The sequence below is a fragment of the Malus sylvestris genome, chromosome 13 (genome assembly GCF_916048215.2).
Source record: "Malus sylvestris chromosome 13, drMalSylv7.2, whole genome shotgun sequence".
NCBI lineage: Eukaryota > Viridiplantae > Streptophyta > Magnoliopsida > Rosales > Rosaceae > Malus > Malus sylvestris.
This window is the reverse complement of record NC_062272.1, coordinates 152572-177030: the sequence shown is the minus strand read 5'-3', so window position 1 is coordinate 177030 and position 24459 is coordinate 152572. Positions and strand designations below refer to the sequence as shown.

Below are 24459 nucleotides of genomic sequence, written 5' to 3'. Positions count from 1 at the left end.
TGAAATAAAGCAACTTTATATATAAAAAAAAGAGTTCAAATTTATATTCTGAAAATAATGCAAATTTGTAACTTATAGTTGACAACTTGACACAATGTCAAGAGTAGAAGTGGAGCAAGCAAACCAGAAACAGGGAGACAATATTATGTAGAATGACACCCGAGCCCCTGGCTAGTGGCTACCCCTTTGAATCTCTCTCATCTTTCTCTCTCGAGTCTCAAGTCTCAACCCTAATCCTAATCCTGATTGAGCCCTCCCCAAATGTATAATCTCAATTGGGGTCAGGGTTAGGGTTTCCTCCTTCAATATCAAATATCAATGGCTTCTTCATCATCAACCGATTCCCCGTCAATAACAATAATGGTATGTATCAACGAGGCGTTGACGGACGACGAGCTCCGGTCGGTGCTAGCGAAGCTGGAGAGCCAGAGGGACAAGGAGGTGTTCGGGTTGGTCTGCAAGCGGTGGCTTCACTTGCAGAGCACGGAGAGGAAGAGGCTCTCCGCACGTGCGGGGCCTCACATGCTTCGCAAAATGGCTGCCAGGTTCTACAGGGTCCTGGAGCTCGACCTCTCTCAGTCCATTTCCAGGTCCTTCTATCCCGGTGTCACCGACTCTGATCTGCGTGTTATTGCTGATGGGTTTAAGTGCTTGAGACTCCTCCATCTGCACAACTGCAAAGGTTTTCTTTTTTCAATTTCAGACACTGTTTATTTGAATTTGTTTGAATATTGGATATCTGCTTGTTTCATGGGTTTATGGCAGTAGATTAGGTGACTAATTGTTACAAACTAAATGCCGATGAGGGATCTTTCTCTACTTTTATGTGGGTTTTTATTGCCTTTAACAGAGCTGCACGTACCTTAGATTGTGGGATATTTGTATTGGAGGCGCATATTTTCCATCTGCATACTGCATACTGTGACATTCTTATTAGACTGCACAATGGAAATCAGAAAAACTTTTTGAAATGCGTGTGCTTGTTGTCTTTTGTATTGAACACAATAGACCTGGTTCATGTATCACTTATTTCTTTCTTTTACAGGAATTTCAGATGCCGGTGTCATTTTCATTGGCTCTGGTCTTCCATCACTACAGTCCCTAGATGTGTCATATTGCAGAAAGTTGACAGACAAAGGATTATCAGCTGTTGCCCAGGGCTGCGCAGACCTTCGGGGCCTTTATCTTGCTGGCTGCAGATTTGTTACTGATGGGTTATTGCGAGCCCTTTCAAAGAATTGTTACCATTTAGAAGAGTTGGGGCTCCAAGGTTGCACCAACATAACTGACGCTGGACTTACTGATCTTGTAAATGGATGCCACCAGATCAAAGTTTTAGATATCAACAAATGCAGCAATATTGGAGATAGTGGAGTTTCCAGTGTCTCCATGGCATGCTCATCTTCTCTGAAGACGCTGAAGTTGTTGGATTGCTACAAAATCAGTGACGAGTCTGTATTGTCGTTGGCCAGATTCTGCAAAAATCTTGAAACTCTAGTCATTGGTGGCTGCCGGGACATTTCAGATGCATCTATAAAATTGCTGGCTGTTTCTTGTAAGAGTAATCTCAAGAACCTACGGATGGATTGGTGTTTAAATATCTCAGACTCTTCGTTGTGCTGTATCCTTGCTCAGTGCAGAAACTTGGAGGTTCTCAACATTGGGTGCTGTGAGGAGGTGACCGATGTCGCCTTTCAGGGTTTAAATGGTCGAGGTGACACTGAGTTGGGTTTGAAGTTTTTAAAGGTGAGTAATTGCCCAAAAGTAACGGTGGCAGGTATAGCCATGGTTTTGGACAAATGTGAGACTTTGGAATATCTGGATGTAAGGTCGTGCCCATACATTACAAAGGCAGGTTGTGAAGAAGGGGGATTGCGGTTTCCTGAACGTTGTAAAGTGAACTTCACAGGGAGTTTAGCTGAGCCTGAGGTGTTACTTTGTGAGTGGACACGGTCAGCCTCAGCAGGTCAAAATCTGTGAGGGGGAGTTTAATTAATCTGTTGGAAAGCTTGAATGATGACTGGTGAGGCTGGTTTTGAGCTAGCCTCTGCCTCTCTTCTCCGTACTGGATAAATGAAATGCTGGTTTGCTGGTTTGTTGTGTTGTGTGTTGAATTCCTTCCTTGCTTGAGTCGGAAGTCAGAATATTAAAATCATGTACTTGGTGAGTGGAATAAATTATGTGGTCACTTGTTACTACATAGACTGGATTTATAAGCCATATGAAACTCATGTTACTTGTTATCAAGCAGGTAAATAGAAATTATTTACAAATTAGGATGTGTGATCATGTTGTGTTACTATGGACTTTCAGTAGAAAGAGTGCGAGTTATGCTTAAGAATTACTAATTGTGCATTGCGAAACCGGAGATTGTAAATAACATGAAGAGCCACGTGGTTTTCAAAGAAAAGAGAATTTTCTCATTAATAAAAAAGAAATATATACACGTTGTCCGTAAGTTAATGGTATTGAGCTCCTCCTCCTCGTCTTCCAGTACTCCTAGCTTAATGTGCATAATTACTCACTTGATCACATGTACTTACTTAATTAAGCTTGAGATGGAATATTAATAGCCTGCTGGAGATATTTCAAAGTTTTCTGGTAATTCAAGAACCCCATAAACCAGAAGTCAAAGTCGTCCACAGTAACTATTTCTACGTACTTTTGCGACGGCTTCTTCACGTTCTCGCTCTGGTTGACCCTGTTGATCTTGTTCACTGGGATCACCACCTTGTAGTGGACTCTTCTTACCAGCTGTTGTCCCTCTGAATCTGACGATGGCAGTTTGATCGATCTCTCGCTGCAAAACGCAATCTTGTCCGTCGAGATGAAGAGGAGGCCTGCCATAGGACCCGCCGTGGTCGACAGATAACACTGGGATGCCTTGAGCAGCCTCTCTCCTGCGTTGACGCTGAATGCATGCTTAAACACCTTCTCCAACGTTCCTCCTACTTTCACAATTTTAGCCCCCAGCCTCAGCTTCCACTTGACTGTCTCTGTGATCTTGGACCCCAGTCTCACTGCACAATTGAATCAAATGAAGTAAACTATTATGTAACTCAGACTTCTCTTAATTTCTGAATTAGTATACATGCACAGCGAGCTGCAATAAAGTGATTTAGTGAAATTGAATAAGTCGTCGTCCGTGCTGCTTACCGTGTTCTTTGACTCCATGGGCAAAACTGTCAGCCTTCTTGGTAAGCTTGTTCATCCTGTTAAGCACTGAATGCACTCTGCTTTGTCCGATGAGCTTTGAAGATCCAGTAGTGATTTCACGATCATTAGGAGCCGCTGCTGGAATGTTATGATGATATTGGATAGCAGCAGTATGATCTGCACTCTTAAACGAATACGCAGCTGCGGCGGCTGCTGCCGAGTTCATTGGAATTCCGATAACTTGTCCTTGACGTGAGGCCTTCATATTTGATTATGATTAGTAAGTATCTGCTAGGATTGGCTGCAAGTTAATTAGAAGAAGAAGAAGAAGAAGAAGAAGAACAAGAACAAGTGATGAGGAGATGGATGGATGCTTAATTGGTGATTCTTGTGGTTGTGTGAGCGTTATGTTAGGTATATAAAGGGATGGAAGATGGTAATAGGCGGGTGGGGGTGAATCTAACTTTTGGTTGCATGAGTCATGTATGGCTCATCAGTGAGAATAAAGGCACTACTACTCCTACTACTACACGTACTCTTTTTTAAAGATAAAAATATTATCTTTTCATTTTCAAAAGATAATGACATGGCATATATGTTATCTTGGATCGGTAGTTTTGCTTTAAGAAATAGACATTTTAGCAATAAGGTTTATATGTTGTGTTGTGCAAACAAATAACTCGAAAGAAAAAAGGTTTTGCATGCATATCCCCCATTTCCATCTCCAAATGTGTTTGTGTTGTCCGTCTCGTCCACCTTGTTTGTCTGAGTTGTTATATATCTTTTGCTGTATTTTCCAAATCAGCTCTGCCCAAGCATTACAACAAACAGGAAAAGACAAAGGATTTGGGGATAAAAAAGAAGAAAAGGAGAGTATATATCTTGATTAATTCCTGATTAATTGGGAATTATGCTAACTTTTCAATCATTATAAATTAAGATTAGATTTAATTGAACAAGCATCGTCTTACTTAATTAACTTTGCTCAAATAGTATAATAATAATAATAATAATATTGTAACCAACTGTATTTGGAAAAGAGGAATTCAGATGTGTCAATGAAAACTTTTGAGCTGGACCTTTAGCTTTCTGATGCCATTGCCAATTGCCACCCCACCCACCCACCCTCCCTCCTCTCCTCTCCTCTCCTTTCCTCTTACTAATATACTTATAATACCACTAACTACCTACTACTACTAATTAAGATAAGATGACGAAAAGGAGGGAACAAGTATTTGACTATTCCTGACCAAATTTGTACATCACCCGAATCACTTGGTATAGGACTCAGACTAGGAGATATGTTGGACAAGTAATTCATCACCCTGTCCTCAGTGTGTATGTGTGCTGTTTGTTAGAGTATGAGTTCTCTTACATTGTTCTCATGCCAAACCCAGGGAACCCATAAAATTTGCGGTTGCAAGAAAAAGGTGGCGGCAGTTAGTTGAGAGAAGCAAAGAGGACCACCGACCATCCCCCTTGCACATATTCCATATTAAGTGAAGCGTTTAACATTGGTCAAAAGAGCAAAGTCTTAACCAGCCATGTCACTCGGACTCAGGCCCAGCTGGTCGGGTCGTGTCACATCTCCGTCGACAGGGCAAGTGCAACTGTGCAAGTGCTTATCTGGACAGATTTTGATGAATCGTCACCATCATGGCCAATTTGGCGTTCCTTTCCTTTTAATCTAATTAAAAGACACCTTTGTTTTTTTTTATATCTTTGAATCGAAGCTTTCTAATTCATTGGTCAATTCCCAGCAAAATAAATGGGTTAAATAAAATGAAAGAGAGAAAAAGGTGTGCTAGCTAAAGCTAAGCCTAGCCGAGTCACTCGGCAGGCAAGGATATAGGAGGAAAGGTGGAGAGGTATCCTCCCTCACCACCTTTTGTTTTCGAAATCCAAATGGTCCATCCCCTGTAAGCAAAAGATTGTCTGTGTGGCCAGAGAGACAATTGGTTACTCCCAACTTTTTTATTTGTGATCTAAACCCATCGTCTAAGAAAGAAAAAGGGAGATCCAGACGTCAAACACACATCAGCTCCCATTCCCTTCCGGAGTAGGATTCTCTCCTCTTTCATCCCCTCTTATTTAAATAATTGCGATTACATTATGTTTACATCTTGTTTTAAATTTTTTATATAGAGAATAAGACAAAAAGAATAGTGTGAGAGGAGGAAATGGTCATAGGAGGAGAGATAATCATACTTCTTCCCTTCCTCCGCATGTCCATTCTACTCTCTACTTGCATTTTATATATTTATATTTATCATGCAATTTTATATAAGCTTAAGGTGAATCATGGAATACAAGCCCTCTTAAGTTTGAGGTTTTTTTTTATTTTTAAATTGTTACAACTAATATACTGAACTCATATAAAAAAGATTACACTCTTACAATGGACCGGAGAATTTGAGTGTAATACCAATATATTGGACTCACACTAGTGTAGCAGGAGTTATAGTTATCAAACTTAGACTGTATAGTGGTGGATCCAAAATTAGAGCAATGGGGGTCTCAGTGTTAAAGGTCTAAGTTTTTTAATAAAAACAGAGCGCAAAATGTGCAAAAAAATTATAGTTTATTCATCGAAGCATTTCGTCAATTATTTGGTGGGTTTGTTATTGTCAACTGAACCGTGTTGCCCGCATGTCAACATATATCGACATATGTTGAAGCAATCTGATGAGTGTTATCGAGAAAATTTGTCAAGTGCTCTCGATGCAAACTGCAGAGTGCTGCCGAGATATGCCTAGCAGACATTACATCAAATACTTAATGGGCACAAAAGGAACCTCAGGAGAACTCTACATGTATAGTTTTCAAACTTTAAGTGGTCTTGGGACCACCTTAGTCCCAATATACATAGGACACTCTACGAATCACACTCAAACCACTGTGGAAGGCCTAAATTCATCATATTGCACATCAATTGATGTCCTTCGTTTGTTTGAACGTCTAATTGTCTATTGAGTATGACTAATGTGATGGAAATTGAATTTGCTTTAGTCATTTCGAAAGTCACTCTAAACATAGTTTGGCCAAAAGAGTTTTATAGTCACTAACATGCCTCGTGCTTGAATGCGCAAGGGATCGCAGAATCACAGAAAAAAGGTGGCTTAGTCATACTTCCAACTTTTCTGCATGATTTTATGACGCTTGGGGTGACAAAAGACATCATCAACTAAATAAATTATCAACTTCAGTTGAGAACACAAAATTAAGCTCAAATTTTAAGCACTTTTGAATCAGACTCGGCAGCATTTCTATTTCTCTATATATGAGAAAGTCATTAAATAGGGTTGTTTGATTCCATTAATTTAATTGCATTCACAACTTTTTCCATTTGCAATCCTCGACTACCCTTTACCAACACAACATCATTGCAATTAACCATCTTCACAATTTCCTGCGCTAAAATTTCCGAGTCAATAGCGTATACGATGTTCATCTCGTCAAGCGACTTCATACTCGCAGCTGCTGCACAAAACCTCTCCCCCACGAGGCCAACTAAATCAATACGAGCACTACGACACTGCTTTAAAATCATCTCGTGTGACTCCATCTCAATTCCACCAAGTTCTAACATGTCTCCGAGTATGGCGATTCTTTTGCCTCTGCAATCAATACTCTCAAGCACGTCAATGGCAGCCTTGGTGCTCACAGGGTTTGCATTGTAAGCATCATTCACTATCTTGGTTCCATTTCTAGCAATTTCAAGCTCCAACCTCATGTGAACCGGAGAAAAGGCTGACAGGCGAACTCCAATTTGAGAAAGAGATGCTCCTAAAAGAGTCGCTACTGCTGCTGCCGCACATGCATTGACACCCAAATGGACGCCTGGACTAGGTATCACAAACTCTACCCTGAAAACAAACGAAACCACCATTTCAGTGAAGAGCGTGAGTGGGAGCACTTAGGCTTATCAAAACGAAAAACAGTAGCTAGCAACGAAAACAATGTTATTTAAATCAGACAAGGAATGTGTATGAGGGAGGGGAGGGGCTTACATCTCTTGGTGATTCTGTAAGACAACTCTAACTCCAAGACCTCTGTTTGTGCTTTCTGATACAACCAACCGAACATGGCACCCCACTGTCCGTCTCCGACCAAACAGCACCTGTTTATGGCAAGAAATTAAACAACAAACTGACTTCACCTATAACCTTATGCAAAATACTAGCAGATCCAGTATCTGCTCTCGTATGAGTTTCATTGCTTGCTTTCCAAATCACCCAATTTTGTATTGTAAAGAAACTAAAAGCAGGACAAGAGAAAGATCAAAGATGTGTTGTTTTGGTATATTGGTGCATTCACATTTTACATTTTATACAGAAAAAATAAGAAGCGCCCAGACCAGGGAGAGCAGAAAGACCTTTTTGACACCATATGGCACGGGGAGGCTCATGACAAGTGGATCGTCAGCATTCAAAACACAGACGTCCCCGGGCTTTGCTTCCGCCAAAATTTCCCCTTTGGCAATTGCAATTTCCTCCAAACTCGAAAAGTTGCAAAAATGAGAAGCCCCCACATTTAGAATGAGCCTTACGGTCGGCCTAGCCGTCCTCGCAAGCTCTAAAATCTCCCCCTTCCCGCTCATTCCCATCTCCAAAACCACAACCCCAGAATTCCTCGGCATCCCAATCAACGACAGAGCAACCCCAATTTCATTGTTCCAATTCCCATGACTTTGATGAACCAAACATGTTGAACTCTCAAGAGCCAAAGCTATCATGGACTTTGTGCTAGTCTTTCCCACGCTCCCAGTCACTCCCACCACTTCACCGTGAAACCTGTTCCTCGCATAACTAGCCATCTTCTTCAACGAAACGACAGTGTTACCCTGGCATTCAACAAAGCCTCTGTCCCAATTCTCGCAGACGCGGTTGCCGATAACTCCGGCACAGCCTCTGCGGGACAACTCCGGGGCGACGAAATCGTGGGCATCGAAGTTTGGGCCGGCAATGGCGAAGAACCACTGGTTAGGTCGCAGGGTTCTGGTGTCTGTAGAAATGGTTCCAGGAGGACCCCATTTTACGACCCTCCCGTTGACAGCGGCAGCGATATCCGAGACGGTCCACAGGGTTTTTGATTCCGATTCCGGGGGATTTGGGGAACTAGGGTTTATGGAACATTTGGTGGCGATAGAGATAGAGTGCCTGCTGGGTTTTATGATTGAGAGTAGGTGCCAGGAGGAATGTGGTGTTGGTGTTGCAGACATTGCCTCCAAGACAAAAAGTGCGATCCAAGTTTAAAACTCCAACTCATTCGTGCTTGTTTTAAAGGCTTTTCAAGCCTTTGAAACTACTACTTTCTGAACTCACTCTCATTCACCGTATTTGACTTTAGGACTAACCGGCAGACCGCGGTTTAGACCATTTAAACACAGAGTTTCTTTCGACAAAGTGGAGTGGAGACCGGCTATCGTTAGATCAAATGGTCATCAACACTTGGATGGATCAGTCAGAAATACAAGAAATTGTTGAAAATTCCAACATATTTTCACATCAATGTAATTCGCAATTCACAAACTTTGGGCAATCACTTACAAATCTGAAAACAAGATTTTAAATAAATAATTTTTTATAGCAAAGACAATGCTAATATAACATGCAAAAAGGGTCACTGCCTTGAATGCTACACTAGTAGACTGGATTTGTAATCGCCAATAAAGAAATATTGCTTTGCCTTCATGCCATCATCTGTTTCAGAATTTGCCTGTACAGATTCATGCCATTCTTTGCCCCCCACCCAATCAAATAAATGGCTTATTCCAACAAGAATAGACAAGCAACGACGGACCATCCACCTACCACTTGAACCTGTGCTTTGCCAATAAGTAAAACATTCAGGCTCGGAGCACTCTGATCCTAATTAACCCCAACCAAGAGCACAAGCTAAAAGTTTTCTCCTCCTCTTTGTACACTAGATGATTCTGATTCCTGAAGCTGCTGCTGCTCTATATCACATTACCTATGCGAACTATGAGGCATTGGATATGTCATCGGAACCATGTTCATTGGTGCACCAGGAACAACTCCTCCAGGTACCGGGGCTCTAACACCATATGCCATGTGCGGGGGAGCAGGGAGATTCACAGGTGTGCCAACAGCTGAGACAAGGGGTCCTCCAATTGGCTGCCCTATACTCGGTGCACCGTACATGCCAACCCCTGGGGGCCCAGCAGGAGATTGTTTGGGGGACTTGCCAGAGGAACCTAGTGCAGCACCATTTGCTTGACCAGTGATCGGCCCTTGAGCTGCCGAAATTTCTCCATTGTTGACACTGGTGATGTCATGAATGCTTGATCGCCTCCTGTCCTTGTTCATTGAATTCAAGCGTATAAAGTACTTTTGTGCGTGGCTTGCCACTTGCGTAGGAGTTCTTGTTACCACAAAGTTCCGAGATATACTTCGCCAGTCACCTTTCCCATATTTTTCCAAGCCAAGAAGAAACAGCCTGTCATGGAACAAAAACAGAAAAAAACATGAGTCATTATATTGAAAAACTCACAGAAGCAAATAGTCCGAAGACATTACATGGTTGGTCTAAGATGACAGTACCTAGGACATGTTAAAGGACCATACACACCTTAAGATAAGCAGTGAATTCAACAGACACCAAACTTCTAAACACAGAAAAGTTGGAACTATATATAATAAATGGAACACCATAGGGACAATATAGTTTTCGGATTTGGAATCAGCTTGAGATTCTCTGTGTTGGAGGCTCACAAAATTGCAGAAAGCCCTCACCAAAAAATTAGCAAGTGATCAATATTTAACCTATAATAAGAACCCAGAGACACAAGATGAATACTACCAAAATTCCTACTCAGAGAATTGAGAGAAAAAAAATCATCATACATATTGAGAAACATACTAGAAAACAGAATATGACGTATTTAAGTCAAGCAAACACTGTTGGACAAATTCATTTACAGAGACAATAAATGGCAGACCGGACACCAAGAACTTGATGCATACCACACACGGCTCACGGCTCTATCAGGCCACAAGTCTGATAATGTGGTCAGCTGATTTCAGTTGTAAATATAAGAAATGACCATGAACGAAATATGATCTCACTTTTTTGTTACAGATGTTTTATGTTTCTTTAAAACCCTTACATTTAAGAGTTCCCACAATCCTTTCCATCTTTTTTTTTTTTTTTTTTTTTTGGGTAAACTATTCTTTCCATCTTTCTCAGCTGAAATGCCACCTCTATAAGTACTATATGCAGATTATCAAAACACGCAAACGTTTCAGTTGGCACCACTTAACAGTAATATAACAGGCCATTTCCCCTATAAAATTCCATAGAACCTGGTTTCTATATCAAAAAGTGCGGCCTCTAGAAACAAGTTTTTACCATGGGGTTGTTGATTGGGGGCCTTCCTAGTTGTTTCATGGTGACAGGACAGAGCTATTTCATGTCTCTTGTCATTTCAAGCCACTTTCCTATTGAAACGGTATCTTCATAGCTGCATACCTTAGTTCTATACTTCCATAAATAAACCAGTGTTCATGATAACAATTACTGTTCACATCTAAATCTACAGAGCACATATTTCTACTAAAACAATTAAGAACTAATCACAATTTGAGTAAAGAAGGTGTTGCAGTTGCCAGTCACTTCGTGCCAGAAACACTGGTTTCTTAGCCCAATGCTGTAGTGCAATATGCAAATAGCTGAGGTAAGGCATATACCAAAATCATTATATTACACTAGGGTGTTCCATCCATGAACACCAAATCCCAAGAAAATTTTAATTAAAGGAGCCTGGATACAAAACTAAAAGGCTCTTATTTTAGATGGTTTCTACTACAATGCCGTTTTCTTTGTTATCCAAATTTTCATGTTTTCAGATTTAACTAACAGTCGATAAGGTATCCATAAATTCTTAACAAGTCTTACATATGAAATATAGAAAAAACCAAATGAAGCCTAACCAAATTGCACATCAATATAGAAAAGTTAAATGAGGAGAAGTCAGCTGCCATGTTAGTCATGTGTTTAAATACGAAAATACCATGTTTTCTTTATTTATGCCAATATCATTCAAGGATACTGCAAAAAATTATAACCTATGGGCTATGAGCTTGATACTAAATACAAATAACGTAAAAGGAATATTCTGGATATGGAAGTTCTTCAAAAGGTAAAGCTCGATATAGTTTAGCCAACTAAACCTTAGGGCCTAAAGCAACTTCAGAAAACTTACCATTGGAAAGAAAACTCCTGATAAAATTTACTACCAATAATAAAGATAAATAGAGGACTTGAAAAGAATAACCAATCTTTAGCTTAATTCAGATACTCCTACAAATGTCACCTATCGGGCAAGAAAATCATTAAATCAACAATAAAATACTAACCTGTGCTCATCCTCTGTCCAAGCAATCCCCTTTCGGCGTTCCTGATCTGCCCTTGAAGCCTTACTTCCATGATTAGATTCACTGCTATAGTTTCCAGAATGTCCACCTTTCTTATTGGTTCCTTCATCACTGGCATGGCTAGTTGAACCCTCTGAAGAAGAATTGTAGCAAGGCAGCGGCACAACACCAGCTTCGATCTGGGTTAAATCCTCAAGTAAGAGGTCATAATGATGTTTTATCTCCTCTAGGGTTTTCCCTTGTACATCAGCTGCAATTTTCTCCCACCGATCTGAAGAATTCTCAGGATAAGTTGCAAGGGCATTCTCAAATGACTTATCCTGCTCTCGAGTCCATAAGGAGCTACTGACCACTTCCTCCACAGTCATCTGTGTCATCCTTGTTTGACTCCACTATCCAAATATTTCACACTGGAAGAAGAGTAGATTAAATATAGCAACCTCCTCCGCAATTTATGCTACACCAGTCACCGAGTCTTGGACTATCAAGAATCTAGAATTGTTCATGGGAATTGGATCTAAATTATTTCAATAGTTGGTTACAACTTACAGCTAGCAACTTCTTTGATGGCGGGCTAAATTATGGGAAACGGATGCGTAAGACGCTAAGCAAGAGAAACTCAGTTAAGATTTCAATGGCGATTTGCTCCACAATTCAAGAATTGGAGTTTTCTGAGTTGGTGACCTATCAATGAGCAAAAAGGCAACAAACTTCAGTTAGAGCATGAGAAACCTCTGAAAACCATAATATCATAGATGCAATAAATGGCAGTTTAAAAAAAAAAAAAAAAAAAAAAAAATATATATATATATATATATATATATATAACTAATTCCAATCGTAAATTTAGTAGTAGAATGGTAATTAGGGTTTTACTCTGTGAAATATGAAACAGACCACGAAATAACCAAACAGAGTAGAAAAAACCTTCAAGTCTTTGAAATGTAAGAAAGCAAAAATCCCAGTTTCTGAGCAGCAGCCCCATCCCCACTCCCACTCCCATCCCCACCACCACTGATAGGGATATCAACAGTTTTAACAGCGCAGGCCCACAAGGAGTTATCTGCTATTCTCAAGCGACCCACTCTTTTCAAACTCAATTTTCACAGCATCCTTATCCTCTATTTAAGCAAACAATAAAACTACCATAATCCACATCATCACTACTTCCCCAATCCCTAATCATATCCAGAACTCAAAATTGGGAAATTAGGACAAGAATTTAAATTTCAAAATTCAACAAAAATAAAATAAAACCTTACCCGCTGTGAATTCATTCCCAAACTAAAACAAAAAAAGATGAAAAATTTCAATCATTGTTACGTAAGTGCACCTGTACATTCTTTTTTTTTTTCCCAATCATGGTTCCACTCACAACAGCGATAATAGTAACCAGCAAAATGCTGTTAAACCTAATGAGAGAGAGCGAGAGAGAGCGAGAGAGAGCGAGAGAGACAGTTTAACCAGCAAGCAAATGAGTTAACTTTGAAAAGCACTAGTGTCACAAGAAAGATTGTACTTTTAGGAAAGCAAAACCCAACCCTTGAGTACGCGAGACACCTTGCTTGTTTCACCTCTTGTTCTCCCCTTCTCTCTCCTCCCCTCCTCTGTGCGTGTGCGTGTTTGTATTTATCAGTATTTTACCAAAAAGTGAAAATTGACCAAAAAAGGTAAGGGGAATTTACTGTGATTGCATATTTTACTGCAGAGTTTACATCAGCATACACATTTACAAACAATAAGAGAAGTAGAAGCGGCCTGATAAAAACAAATAAACTGGGAGAGATAGAAAGCATCCAGACCAGAAATTTAGATAAACCCAAAAGAGAAAAAAAATAAATCTATCGAAAGAAAACAAAAAGGGAGGGCTGTTTGAGAAAAAGCCCCGAAAAGAAGTTGGAATTTACAAAGCAAGGAATTAAAAGAAGGGATGATGTGGATGGATTATCCTGAATCGAAATATCCAGAGAGGCAACTGCAGAAGGAGGAATCCATCAGACTGAGGATGGTCCACTCCACTTGGTCTCATCACCCAACAGCTACTACCTACCTTTGCACATTCATCCACAGCTGGGATTGAAATATACATACATACATACATACATACGATCTCAACTCTCCAACTCAACTTGCAATTTCACACACCTACAATTCCCATTCCCATTAATATCTCATCTCACACGTAATAAAACCACGACCATCAAGAGAGTGACAAAGTGAGAGAAAAGAAATTGGGGTTTTCCGATTATTTCTAGTCCTTTTTATCCAAACAAACGAAATCAGCATATGTATTGTATGATGTCGGGATATAAGACAACTGCGTGCAGTCTCAGAGCAAAACAAAAATATAAATCGAAAAAAAATAGTGACAAAGGAGAGGGAGGAATTGGGTATTTGAGATGAAAGCAGGAGGCATCACCTGTTTTTTTTCCTTGTGTTTGATGGAAAGGTGATCAAAGTTTCCTTTCAATCTTTTGGTGGCCCTTTATTTGCACTTGCAGACTTGCGGTTGTCAAGGGAAGGGAAGGGAAGGGAAGGGAAGGGAAGGAGACTGAGGCAAACAACACAACACAACACAACAAAACTAACTAAAGAGTTAAAGAGGAGCCTATCCAATATAACCATGGGATTCGGAGGCACACTTGTTCCTACTTTTGGTTTAATTTAGTATTATTGGAAAAATATCTCTCATCCGCAATCAAAGCTTCCTTGGATGGCAAAAAATCTCCCAACTCTCCCTTTTTTTACAACTTCACAATCGCAGATTACAAAATATTATTACTTTCTTTCTTTCCTCTTTTTCCCATCTGCTCTACCCTCCATCTGATTTGGATCTTATTTACTTGTTGGGGGAGATCGGCATTCACCGTATTACTAATACCATATGCGTTTTACTAATTTTATTTGAAATACTAGCCAGCTGTTATTGATAATTTGCAAATGTCTTGCATACTCAGGGATTTAGGATTCTCTGCATGCAACTACCATAATATAATTTTTCTTTTAAAATTTCTATAAACACAGAGTAAAAGACAACGAATATGAAGAGTCGGTTATGATCACATAATTTTATTTTTCCTCTAAATTAGTCCGTCTGCCCAAATTATGCAAGTTGTCAAGCCTGAGAACGTGACACATCAGGGCATTTTACCAAAAATCAAAACAGAAGGAGGGGCACAAGAAAACAACTTGAAAGTTGAAATTTTAATTGAGACTGAAATGTGGCCCCTTTCTCTCAATTTTGCAAATCATAATTGCGGCGCCGGCGTCTATATAAAGCAGAGCAGAGGACAGCTTTGGTACTGGCCCGCCCCCCTTTGGGGTCAATTTTAGACAACAAATTCTGCACTTTTTTATCATATTATCAATGTTAATTCACATACATGCAGATGAGGGTTTTCCAAAGAAAATTAAAAGTTCAAAATCCGGTACATGTACACATACTTTTTCTTTCTCTGGTAAACAACCACTACCAAGATACACGTACACATACTCTGACGTTTGAACACACTAAAACATTAAAAAACAATAAGAGCACGCGGCATGTAAAACGTTTTGGGCCAAGTTGCCCCCCAATAGCCCAGAAATTTCAGACCATAGTTATGAGCATGGCCCTTGAGTATTTCCCAAAGAAAAAATATAGAACTGTCAAAAGATAAGAGCCAGGAAAATGTGTCATGGGTAGAAAACTTCCCCTGTGCTGCATTTTGGCTAGAAGAAGAATTTGACAAATTACATCTCACAAATTTACTTTACATGCCCAAAAATTGATAGGCAGTTTTAGTTTAACTTCCCCTACTAGTAGTAGTAGACTAGTAGTGCACGTCCATGTCCATCCTATATAATATGTATATATATCACCTAAACAAAATGGCAGCTTCTCTTGTGTCTTGTGTGTAGACTGTAAAACCAAAACAATCAAGTGAATATCATTACAAATCAATTCATAAGAGTTGGACAAAGTTCATACGCAATTCCTGTTGGCACCCATGATAACATGAACACCAGCCACCAAAATCTTCTCTCCTTGTTTGGTGTAATTTACACCCCGGACGAAGACGTCCGGTTTATCCTCTGTGCGCCCAATTTTGGAGCAGCTGCTTTGGCTCCACGGCCTTTGGCTACTGATAGAGGCTTTGCCTTGGTAGAGGGTGGAGGAGCAGCAATCGCAGCCCATGGATCATCATCATCAACTGCTGCACTTGCTTTCACATTCAAAGGTTTTGAAACTGTTTTTGGTGCAGGGGCGGCAATGGATCCCCACAAATCATCATCTTCATTTTTGACAGCCTTGGCTGTATTTTTCGGTCTCAAACTCGTTGCTACAGAATAACACAAACAGCTTCCAGTTAACTAACACCGCAAAGACTGACCACTTACAAACTTAGGTGAACTAAGATAAGGCATTGTTAAGCTTCTACCAATGTTGACACTTTGTAGGCCATTGTGGAGGCATGCAATATGATAATCAAATATTTCATTGTTATAAAAGATATATGATTTATCCACCACAAGACAATTATCGTCGATTTAGGTACACTTGAAACTCAAACCAATATTATGCATTTTTACTCTTTTATTATAACCAGTAACTTTTATACGTTTCTGGAATATTTTCTATTCATTCAGACATCAATGCATAACAGCAGAAGCTAAAAAAACTGCAATTCTTGATACACAAGTTCAATTACCTTGTTTAGGCTGTGAAACATGTTGTGACACCGGCCGCTTTTGAGCTGCTTGAATGTTCGCAAGAACAGGATACGGTTTTGGCTCTTCCAGGGGTTCAACATCGTCCCACCCATCCTTTTCACTTTCATTCTCTTCGTGAATTCCATTTTCAAGTTCTCCCCAGCCATCAGTAGACGTTGGGGACTCAGTTATATGGTGGTCGGCAAAATCAGTTGTCGAACTTACGTGAGCCGGCACTGTGCTTGGAGTATCCACCACTAGGATTAGAAGAGAATAACAATGTAAGAAGTGGAACCCAAGAAAGTATCATTGGCCTGTCTATCCATTTTTTTTCTAATAAGAAATTGTTCCCTCTTATGTGCTGGAGGTAGGAACAAAATAGATGTGGAAACCAACAAACGCACACAATCCCATCTCACCCCACCCAAACCCCCTTTTTTTCTTATTGGATCTCCTGCATTCAACATTTAATCCAACTAATATCTCTGCTTGGCATGGTTGTTGATTCTCCAACAAGCTAAACACATTTAATGAAACCAAGTAATCAATATGTGTACCTGAGCTTGCATTAGAAGTTGTTTTAGTAAGAGATGCACTGGTATTCACAGGAGCAAGTGGAGCTTGTTCAGAAGGTTTACCCTTGAGAGTCAAGGAGCTCATTGCCCATCTGCATGAATATACATTTAAGACTAAGCACTCAGAAAAGAACCCTGTATATTCTACGTAGCATGATTTGGTTGAATCCCAATAACCTAATTGTAATCATAATATCTTGAAAAGTAAAAGTACCAAGCAACGCACCCCAGTAAACTAGCATTTCCTGGTAGTGATGAGATGCCAACACCGGCGGTATCTCCTGAATCAGTCTATATATGGACCACAAAAGAACAATGAAATTAGCAGATTATCAACATGACACAGTATTGACAATCACGAAGATATGGAACATCAGGTCTCTGAAACTTCCTCTGAGCCTTATCCTCTAAAGATTCTGCTATTATACATACTGTTTTTGCCTTTACAAACAATATTTATTCACTGATACAAACAAGCACCACGAAAACCACACAAGATGATGGCATACAGTACCAAGTAATGAAATTATGATGAACAGTACCAAGTGACGAAATTATGATGGAACACAAAAATGTGGCAAGGTCAACTTCACACACCACATGTTGCATCATATGTGCTTGTGAACAGAAAAATGAGAACTCAATTAATGAGAAATTTGCAAACGTCATATACACAAGGTAGCCAACAACATCAAAAGAAAAGGATGTGTATGCCATAAGCTTTAAGGTAATTGATGCACTAGCAAAAATTGCTTCTGATATACCTACAAGCTATGAGAAACAGAAACAAATGAGTTAAGAATTACAACACACCTTTTCATAGGATTGCTTCACTATTTGTAAAAATTGATCAACTGCTTGAAATGCCTTTGATCGAACATCACTGCACCAAAGGGGAAAAAGGTATAATTCCCGTTACAAGGATTCCATTAATAAAGCAGTACTAGGACAGTACAAAATGTAATCGAAAATTTTCTTTTCTCCTTAAGCGTTTCCTTTTTCTTTTTCTTTTTTTAAGTATTCCCCCTTAACCTTTAGCTACAAAAATTTTGGGGATACACCAATATTCGGTGCGCAATTCATCCCATCCCACTCTGAGTACATTGTATGCAGATCCAAGTGTTGTAGAAGTGATGTAGTAAACTTGTCTAAAAAGTCTACTTCATTCACACGACACACAGGCATTCACCGAAGTAATGACTAGATGCTGTAATTGGCTTCCAACCATCCTAACGATAGGGAAGGAAATGGGAAAGAAAAGAAAAGTTTCTTAAGATTATCTCCTTAGCATTCCAATATATTCACTTTTCCTCTCATCGACAAGAGGCACCAACATATTTACAAAAAGAAAAAGAAAATATTTTGAAAACATTATCATCTATTTCCTAGTGTTAAAATCTATATAGATATATCATTACTTATTATTCAAAAAAGTTAAAGGAATATACAATTATTCAGAACAACATACTGAAGAAATGTCCAAAGATATTTATGACTGCTAAAATTAATAAGTAGACGACCTTATAATACCTTTGTGACCAGAAATAGAATCTTACAAGATTCTGTTATAACTGCATAAATTATTTCAATTTTTTTTAATACGGCAAATGCCTAGAACAATAACTTATCCCTTTTCAAAATCCATGGACAAGAGGCAGGAGAACCTCAGAAGTGTGACTTCAGAACCACAGGGATGCAGTTTCTTTCAGAAACACAGTGCTTACTTTCTGCTATAAACAACGACATAGTCCTATTTAAATTTTAAATTGTAAGAACTAACCAGATCAAGAGAAGATTTTATAAGGTAGCAATATGAACAGACTGTTAGCATGTCATAGAACAAGAACACACTTAATAATCACTTAACGTAAAGTATGCTTTTAGAAAAAAACCAGACAGATAAATAATATACTAATCATCTGCAGCTTACTTACTTATCCGGATCAATGGTAAGAATAACAACATTTGGGAGAATCCGAGTTGCAATCTCAGTGATATCATAATAAGAACTGGTAGCACACAAAGCCATAATACCTGCCACAATTTTCACATTGATCATAGAATCCAAGCATTGACACATGTACCAAACATAAGAAAAGACAAGTTTAACATGATGACAAACTAAAACATGATTCAAAACAGAACCTAGTAAATATATAAATAGAAAATTCTAGTACCTGCTCCCCGGGCAGGTGAGAAAGTATCTCGTAATGCACGGGCAGTAAAAGCATTAATCAGCACTCTTTTCCTTGTCTGCATTTAAATAAGAACCCAATCATCTTAGGACAAGCAATATTTTATCAAATCTGTTGAAAAATTAGAAATTACACCAAATAACCAATAGGACCATTCTATCACCGAAGAGAAGAATCAAATTAGAAACAGTAGGTGTGGCAGATAGATGACACTAACCCCATCGTTCAGGTGGGATGCAATGTTCCCTAGTAATATAGTGGTGTTCGTTCTAATTGCTGGTTCTTCATCAACCTGCAAAACAGGAATAAATTAAAAGAATAAAAAACAGGTGTTAAGAAATGGCTATATTCTATGTTCCAAACACATTTACTCACATAAGATAATCTTCAAAATAATCAACTTGAAGAGACAAAGTGTGAAAATAAACACTGCAAGCATTCATTTTAAAGGCTAACTCAAGGTTATTAGTTCAGAAGTTAATACCTGTAACTTTGAAAGATACTTCAACAAGGACCCTGAAATGGTGCGTTGAGAAAGCTACAAAGTAGATAGACAAACCTGTTAGATGAGACTAATCACATAATTCAAATTTCAAAGGTATACAATGACCCCTAAACCTAAAACAAGACAGGAATTTTATTAGCCATCATGGGCAGCACATAAAGGTTGAGATATATCTTCAAAATGGTATGGAGTAAAGCAAAATATATAAAATAGTAAACAAGAGTAACAAGTGGCTAACACTAATTCTAATAAGTGTCATGTTTCAAGATTCAAATCACATTAACAGTGGCTTGTGAGAATATAAACTATACAAAGCGAGAATCATACAACCATAAAATTAGGGGCACTAACCTTAGGAGCTAGAACAAGCATCGACTTCAAAGTCAGTTCCCGGAGAAAGGCAGATGTGTCAGTGAACCCAGTAGCAACATGGGGGTAAACCTGAGCATCACATGGAAATTTAGAACCTACACACTAGAAATGAATCAATCTAAATCTACCAGGTTTTCAAAACAAAATCCAACTATCATTGACTGCATACTTGCTCATCAACAATTTGTGCTGATAATGATTCTCCAAACTGATCGATATGTTGCAAAAGTCCAACTCGAATAGCCCGGTCATTGGAAGCAAACAGTTTCACAATTGTTGGCAGCACCTAAATGCATAGGTAAGACATATACCCAAGTCAGATGATTAGGTCGTAAAGGTCGTACCCAGTGCACAAGGCTCCCGCTTTACGCAGGGTCTGGGAGAGGTGAATGTCGGCTAGCCTTACCCCCATTTATGGAGAGGCTGCTCCCAAGTCTCACAACCATAAAAATAAAATCAACTAACAAAGGAAAAACAAAACTTCCACATTCAAGAGTAATTTAAGTAAACAACATTCATGACACATAAGGTCAATGCAGAGTACTGAAACAGTATGACCTTCACACTGAATTCTTCGGTTGAAAGCCATGAACCCATTTTCAACAAAGCCGTCAAAGCAGGAGCAGCAGCTGAACCAAATTCAAGGGCAGAAGCCAATAAAGGAAGCAACTGTAGAAACCAGATGGTAGGATTATAATTTGATTTTTTATTTTTTTTTAGAAGAAATGATAACAATTTATTAAAACAATAACATGAATTACAAAATAGTGGATTATAATTTGATAATAAAAAGGTTTGTTATATATTTCGTAGTAGAGAAATGACATAATAATTCTGAAAGCACACCTTTTTCAGCACAATTTGGCGAGGTAGCTGCTCCACTAAATTTGGAAGCTTGCGGAAGAAGGTATCCTTCTCAACACTATCTTTCAGATTTAGGATTTCCATGAAATGTATTGTATCCACTAGCTTATTTTGGAAATATTCTGCCAATCCATTTGTTGCAACAGTTATTGAAATATAGGCAAACAAAAATACTATGACACATAACATTGTTAAACCACCAAGGTATAAACAACAGAAGGAGCAAAGATCATAGTTGCATAAATATTTAGTACAATCTCCACATGCATACAACTTTAATCCTCCTTGGGGAACAAAGGGCGACTAGAATTCCATAGATGATAACCCAAAACCAATTGGAGGTATATGTATCAAATGCTAATCAATCCTCAAACTGTGAAGCAGACTGACATACTCAAGACTATAAACTCCCAACAACATTAAAGAAATTAATTCGAGTTAAGAAAGAAAGATCACCACTATTTTCTATAAGCTTCGATGTATTCAACCTACGAGAAGGTGTGGAACTCAAGAGCCGCTGATAATCTGGAAGCAGAGACTGAAACAAGACAATAGAGAGATGCAAATGAAAACGAATCTTCAAAAAGATTAAGGCCATGAGAAATTAAAAAGATCAACTACATTTTACCCCCTAAGGTTTGGAGTTGTTTTCATAATGGGTCACAACATTGCGGTTTTAGTAATTTTCTTACAAATGGTGTTAAATTGATCATGTGGGAACTGCGTACCCTTTTTTGTGCTTTTGAAATAATCTTTTACTATATTTCTTCCCCATGTCAGCATAAAAATGGGTCCCAAAATTGCCCCATCACCAATTTAACGGAAAACTCTTGACGGAAGGTTTAAATTGATGTCATTTTAAAACTTCACGGTGTAAATTGCCAAAATTCAAACCCCGTGGCCCATTTTGAAAAACACCGCCAAACCTTAGGAGGTAAAATTTAGTTGATCCTAAAATGAATACGGTCATCATTGACTCATGCTGACAGTAGAAGACTACAAACCTTTGGAATAGAAGCCGTGTTGCGCAGTTCCTCTGTTTTGCTTAACTTCAGACCGGAAAAGAGCTCGTATATAAGACAGCCTATCAGTTTAAATTTTAAATAAAGAATTTAGATTCTTAAGATTAGCGTATTTAACTAGCAGTTCAGCAACAAAGCATCACATGATTCAACATATTTTCATTATAAATATGTTAACTATATTAATATAAACTAACCAGCATTCACTGAAAATATAATCAAAGCCAATACATGACAAATTAGCAGTACAACATCAGCAAATCAGACAACAAAAAGCCTTCAAACTCTAACTGACTAAACAAATATCAGCCTTCAGACAACAAGATGAAATATATCAAAATTCAAAAAATACCAAAGAAAATAGAAGAAGCCAAAATTTAACACTACCCCACGACAATCCACTTCCTTCCACCTTCCGGAATAAAAAACCTCCTGATCCTTTCCAACTAAACAACCCAAAACAACTCAATCTGTACCATAATACTAAGCAAGGATGAAGCTTCTAACAGGGGCAAATATTCATTTCTAGACCCCCACGAAAGAATCATTAAAGTTCAGCATCAATAGATGAAGTGGAATAACAAACCAATAATCGTGTTCTGAGAAACTGATAACAGCAGACTACTTACCCAAGCCCCAAGAATCAATAGCCCATGGTGGAGACTTTCTGATTGCAGCCCAATCAGACTTCAGCAACTCCATGGGTTTGTATTGTGGTCCAACAAGCCAGGCGAATTGCTGAAGAAAGATGAGAACTAGTGAGAAACATATCGCAACTTCTTACTATTCCTAGGAACTTTTTAACACAAATATCCACAAGAAACTATCTTAGTAGAAACAAGCACCATTTTCATCCATTGCCATTCAAACAAGAAAAAATAATTAAACTAAGTTTTAAAAAGTAAGCCCTCCCATTTAGGCAAAGCTAGGAAACCTTTAAACAACATATAAAGAAACAAACACAGAAATAATTCAATATTATGTAACAAGGACATAAGTTGAAATAAGAGGGATCAGGCTTACAATGATGAATCACAACGGAAGACATGCTTACCAGCATTTGTCCGGCAGAAGACTCATTGCCGCCATCAAACTCAGATAGCACATCAAAAGCATGTAACTTCCAGTCCAAAGTTTGAGTTACAACAACACTGGCCAAGCAAACGTTGGCATGAACCTGTAGTATCCAAAAGCTAGTCAAACAGTATTACTACAACTGAAAATCATATATGAGAACTAGCTATATGGTGCAGTCCACATGCAAAATATTAGTAATACCAATTACGAAAACTTACAAGTTTACAATCATTATTCAAGAAACTGACAGCCTTAGCTATCTGGTTCAGTCCACATGCGAAATACTCATCCCTAACATCAAGGAGAAAAAATGAAGTGAATTATAGAGACAAATTCAGTGTCCACTTATATGATTCGTATGTGCGATAATGTAAAGAAATCAAAAGATTTTCGTAGTGAAACAAATTGAACAAGAAGACGAGAAGAAGAGCAGATAGATTTATGTATGGAAATACCTTTGGATACCTTGTAAATTGAGCTCCTTAATCTTTTCAGAGAGTGGCATAACAGGCTCGGTAACGATATAGATAATCTGCTTGACGGCAGAAGAAGCATCCACAGTTTCAGCCTCAGTACTATGAAGAAATGATAAGATGTTTGGGTGTCTGACCTGAAAGTAAATAAGCAAAGCGGCAAAATGAAATGAATAATTGCTGCGTTTGCAATTTTGCATACGAAATTTTGAAGAGCTAAACTTACAGTGCGGAGACGTTTGACGCCATTGCGAGCCGCGGCCAAATGGCCATCCTGAGCACTACTTCCAGATATAGAGAATATGGACACCGGAGTACCATCGTCCTGAACAGTTTACAACAAACAATTAGAAAAAAAAAACAATCGATTTCATTCGAATTCCTTCGTCCCAAATAAACAAACACCCTCCCTCAGATCCAGTCATGATCGTCCACATCCACCGTTGGAATCATGAAATTTGCACATATATACATATATATATATATATAGAGAGAGAGAGAGAGAGAGAGAGAGAGAGAGAGAGGAGTGAGAGAAGCAGACCTTGGAGGTGCCTCGGAAGTGAGTCCAAGAGCCCCAAGCAGAGAGGTAAGGTTCGCCGATGTTGTAGGGCAGATCTTTGGGTCCAGTCCCCGATCCGCCCACCACTCCCTTCAAGAATTTCAGCATCCCTCCTTCCCTTAGCTCTTCGCTCTTCCCTTCTCTTCTTTCGCTGCAACCAAACGGCGTCGATTCGACTCCTCGTGGTTTCCGTTAGATCCGACCACTCTCATTATTGTTAAGTTTGTTTTAAGAAAATAAAAAATAATAAAGATCCCAGATCCCAGATCCCAATCGGAATTCTTCTGGGTTGGAACTTGGAATTGGATCGGGGCTCATGTATTATCTGTCTGGTCTGGGCTTGGGCTTCATCGACCAGGAACACTAGAAAAAACTTACAGGCTTTGTTCTGTAGGTTTTTCCGATTTAGTAAAATCTCACATTTACTCAAAGTTTTTTCAACTAGGAGTTTATGATATTGTTTGTTGACATGTTTGATTATTTTATGATGTTAAATATTGTCACTTATTACTACAGTTTAACGATTTTTATATTATTATTAATTTATTATAAAATTAAAACTCATTATATCAT

At 38.8% G+C, this 24459-nt stretch overlaps 5 protein-coding genes across 10 annotated transcripts; 1 reads left to right on the top strand and 4 right to left on the bottom strand.

The window, feature by feature from the left end:
• Nucleotides 1–112: 112 nt before the first annotated feature.
• LOC126597373 (uncharacterized) lies at nt 113–2276 on the top strand. 2 transcript variants are annotated; one of them, XM_050264164.1, is made up of 2 exons: nt 113–682; nt 1055–2276. In XM_050264164.1, the coding sequence occupies exons 1-2, from the start codon at nt 319–321 to the stop codon at nt 1978–1980; spliced, it is 1290 nt and encodes a 429-aa protein (XP_050120121.1). In that variant the 5' UTR covers nt 113–318; the 3' UTR covers nt 1981–2276. The 2 variants fall into 2 exon arrangements, with proteins under 2 accessions (XP_050120121.1, XP_050120119.1); XM_050264162.1 differs by having other exon boundaries at nt 116–682; nt 1046–2276.
• Nucleotides 2277–2397: 121 nt separating this feature from the next.
• LOC126597376 (GEM-like protein 4) lies at nt 2398–3565 on the bottom strand. The gene is made up of 2 exons (XM_050264171.1): nt 3157–3565; nt 2398–3020 (listed from the first exon to the last, which is right to left on the bottom strand). Exons 1-2 carry the CDS (start codon nt 3419–3421, stop codon nt 2548–2550), a joined length of 738 nt encoding a protein of 245 aa, XP_050120128.1. The 5' UTR covers nt 3422–3565; the 3' UTR covers nt 2398–2547.
• A 2880-nt stretch (nt 3566–6445) lies between these two features.
• LOC126597371 (uncharacterized) lies at nt 6446–8514 on the bottom strand. Its single transcript, XM_050264158.1, has 3 exons — nt 7532–8514; nt 7167–7276; nt 6446–7022 (listed from the first exon to the last, which is right to left on the bottom strand). The coding sequence occupies exons 1-3, from the start codon at nt 8375–8377 to the stop codon at nt 6449–6451; spliced, it is 1530 nt and encodes a 509-aa protein (XP_050120115.1). The 5' UTR covers nt 8378–8514; the 3' UTR covers nt 6446–6448.
• Nucleotides 8515–8626: 112 nt separating this feature from the next.
• LOC126597375 (transcription factor SRM1-like) lies at nt 8627–13211 on the bottom strand. 5 transcript variants are annotated; one of them, XM_050264170.1, is made up of 4 exons: nt 12429–12547; nt 12102–12236; nt 11535–11962; nt 8627–9615 (listed from the first exon to the last, which is right to left on the bottom strand). In XM_050264170.1, exons 3-4 carry the CDS (start codon nt 11927–11929, stop codon nt 9126–9128), a joined length of 885 nt encoding a protein of 294 aa, XP_050120127.1. In that variant the 5' UTR covers nt 11930–11962; nt 12102–12236; nt 12429–12547; the 3' UTR covers nt 8627–9125. The 5 variants fall into 5 exon arrangements, with proteins under 5 accessions (XP_050120127.1, XP_050120126.1, XP_050120124.1 ...); XM_050264169.1 differs by lacking the exon at nt 12429–12547 and adding an exon at nt 13094–13211 and having other exon boundaries at nt 11535–12236; XM_050264167.1 differs by lacking the exon at nt 12429–12547 and adding an exon at nt 12815–13086 and having other exon boundaries at nt 11535–12236.
• Nucleotides 13212–15232: 2021 nt separating this feature from the next.
• Nucleotides 15233–24221, bottom strand: LOC126597370 (uncharacterized). Its single transcript, XM_050264157.1, has 21 exons — nt 23869–24221; nt 23554–23652; nt 23310–23464; nt 23073–23145; nt 22832–22954; nt 22407–22515; nt 21760–21839; nt 21212–21293; nt 20738–20877; nt 20450–20560; nt 20061–20177; nt 19871–19960; nt 19499–19552; nt 19232–19306; nt 18997–19072; nt 18754–18853; nt 17633–17702; nt 17046–17110; nt 16802–16911; nt 16244–16501; nt 15233–15874 (listed from the first exon to the last, which is right to left on the bottom strand). The coding sequence occupies exons 1-21, from the start codon at nt 23992–23994 to the stop codon at nt 15594–15596; spliced, it is 2394 nt and encodes a 797-aa protein (XP_050120114.1). The 5' UTR covers nt 23995–24221; the 3' UTR covers nt 15233–15593.
• Between the last annotated feature and the right edge of the window lie 238 nt (nt 24222–24459).

Bases quoted from the DNA above. Each gene is read 5' to 3' on its own strand.
- LOC126597376 (XM_050264171.1), bottom strand. From the start codon at position 3,421: ATGAAGGCCTCACGTCAAGGACAAGTTATCGGAATTCCAATGAACTCG. The intron at 3,021-3,156 runs GTAAGCAGCACG...TCAATTGTGCAG, and splicing joins CCATGGAGTCAAAGAACACG to TGAGACTGGGGTCCAAGATC.
- LOC126597373 (XM_050264162.1), top strand. From the start codon at position 319: ATGGCTTCTTCATCATCAACCGATTCCCCGTCAATAACAATAATGGTA. The intron at 683-1,045 runs GTTTTCTTTTTT...TTTCTTTTACAG, and splicing joins CCATCTGCACAACTGCAAAG to GAATTTCAGATGCCGGTGTC.
- LOC126597370 (XM_050264157.1), bottom strand. From the start codon at position 23,994: ATGCTGAAATTCTTGAAGGGAGTGGTGGGCGGATCGGGGACTGGACCC. The intron at 21,294-21,759 runs GTTTGTAGTCTT...GTCTTGTTTCAG, and splicing joins ACACGGCTTCTATTCCAAAG to TCTCTGCTTCCAGATTATCA. The intron at 15,875-16,243 runs GTAATTGAACTT...GTTATTCTGTAG, and splicing joins TGTTTCACAGCCTAAACAAG to CAACGAGTTTGAGACCGAAA.
- LOC126597371 (XM_050264158.1), bottom strand. From the start codon at position 8,377: ATGTCTGCAACACCAACACCACATTCCTCCTGGCACCTACTCTCAATC. The intron at 7,277-7,531 runs GTCTTTCTGCTC...TGCCATAAACAG, and splicing joins TGCCATATGGTGTCAAAAAG to GTGCTGTTTGGTCGGAGACG. The intron at 7,023-7,166 runs GTAAGCCCCTCC...GTTTGTTTTCAG, and splicing joins TTACAGAATCACCAAGAGAT to GGTAGAGTTTGTGATACCTA.
- LOC126597375 (XM_050264169.1), bottom strand. From the start codon at position 11,929: ATGACACAGATGACTGTGGAGGAAGTGGTCAGTAGCTCCTTATGGACT. The intron at 9,616-11,534 runs GTTAGTATTTTA...GTTCCATGACAG, and splicing joins TGGACAGAGGATGAGCACAG to GCTGTTTCTTCTTGGCTTGG.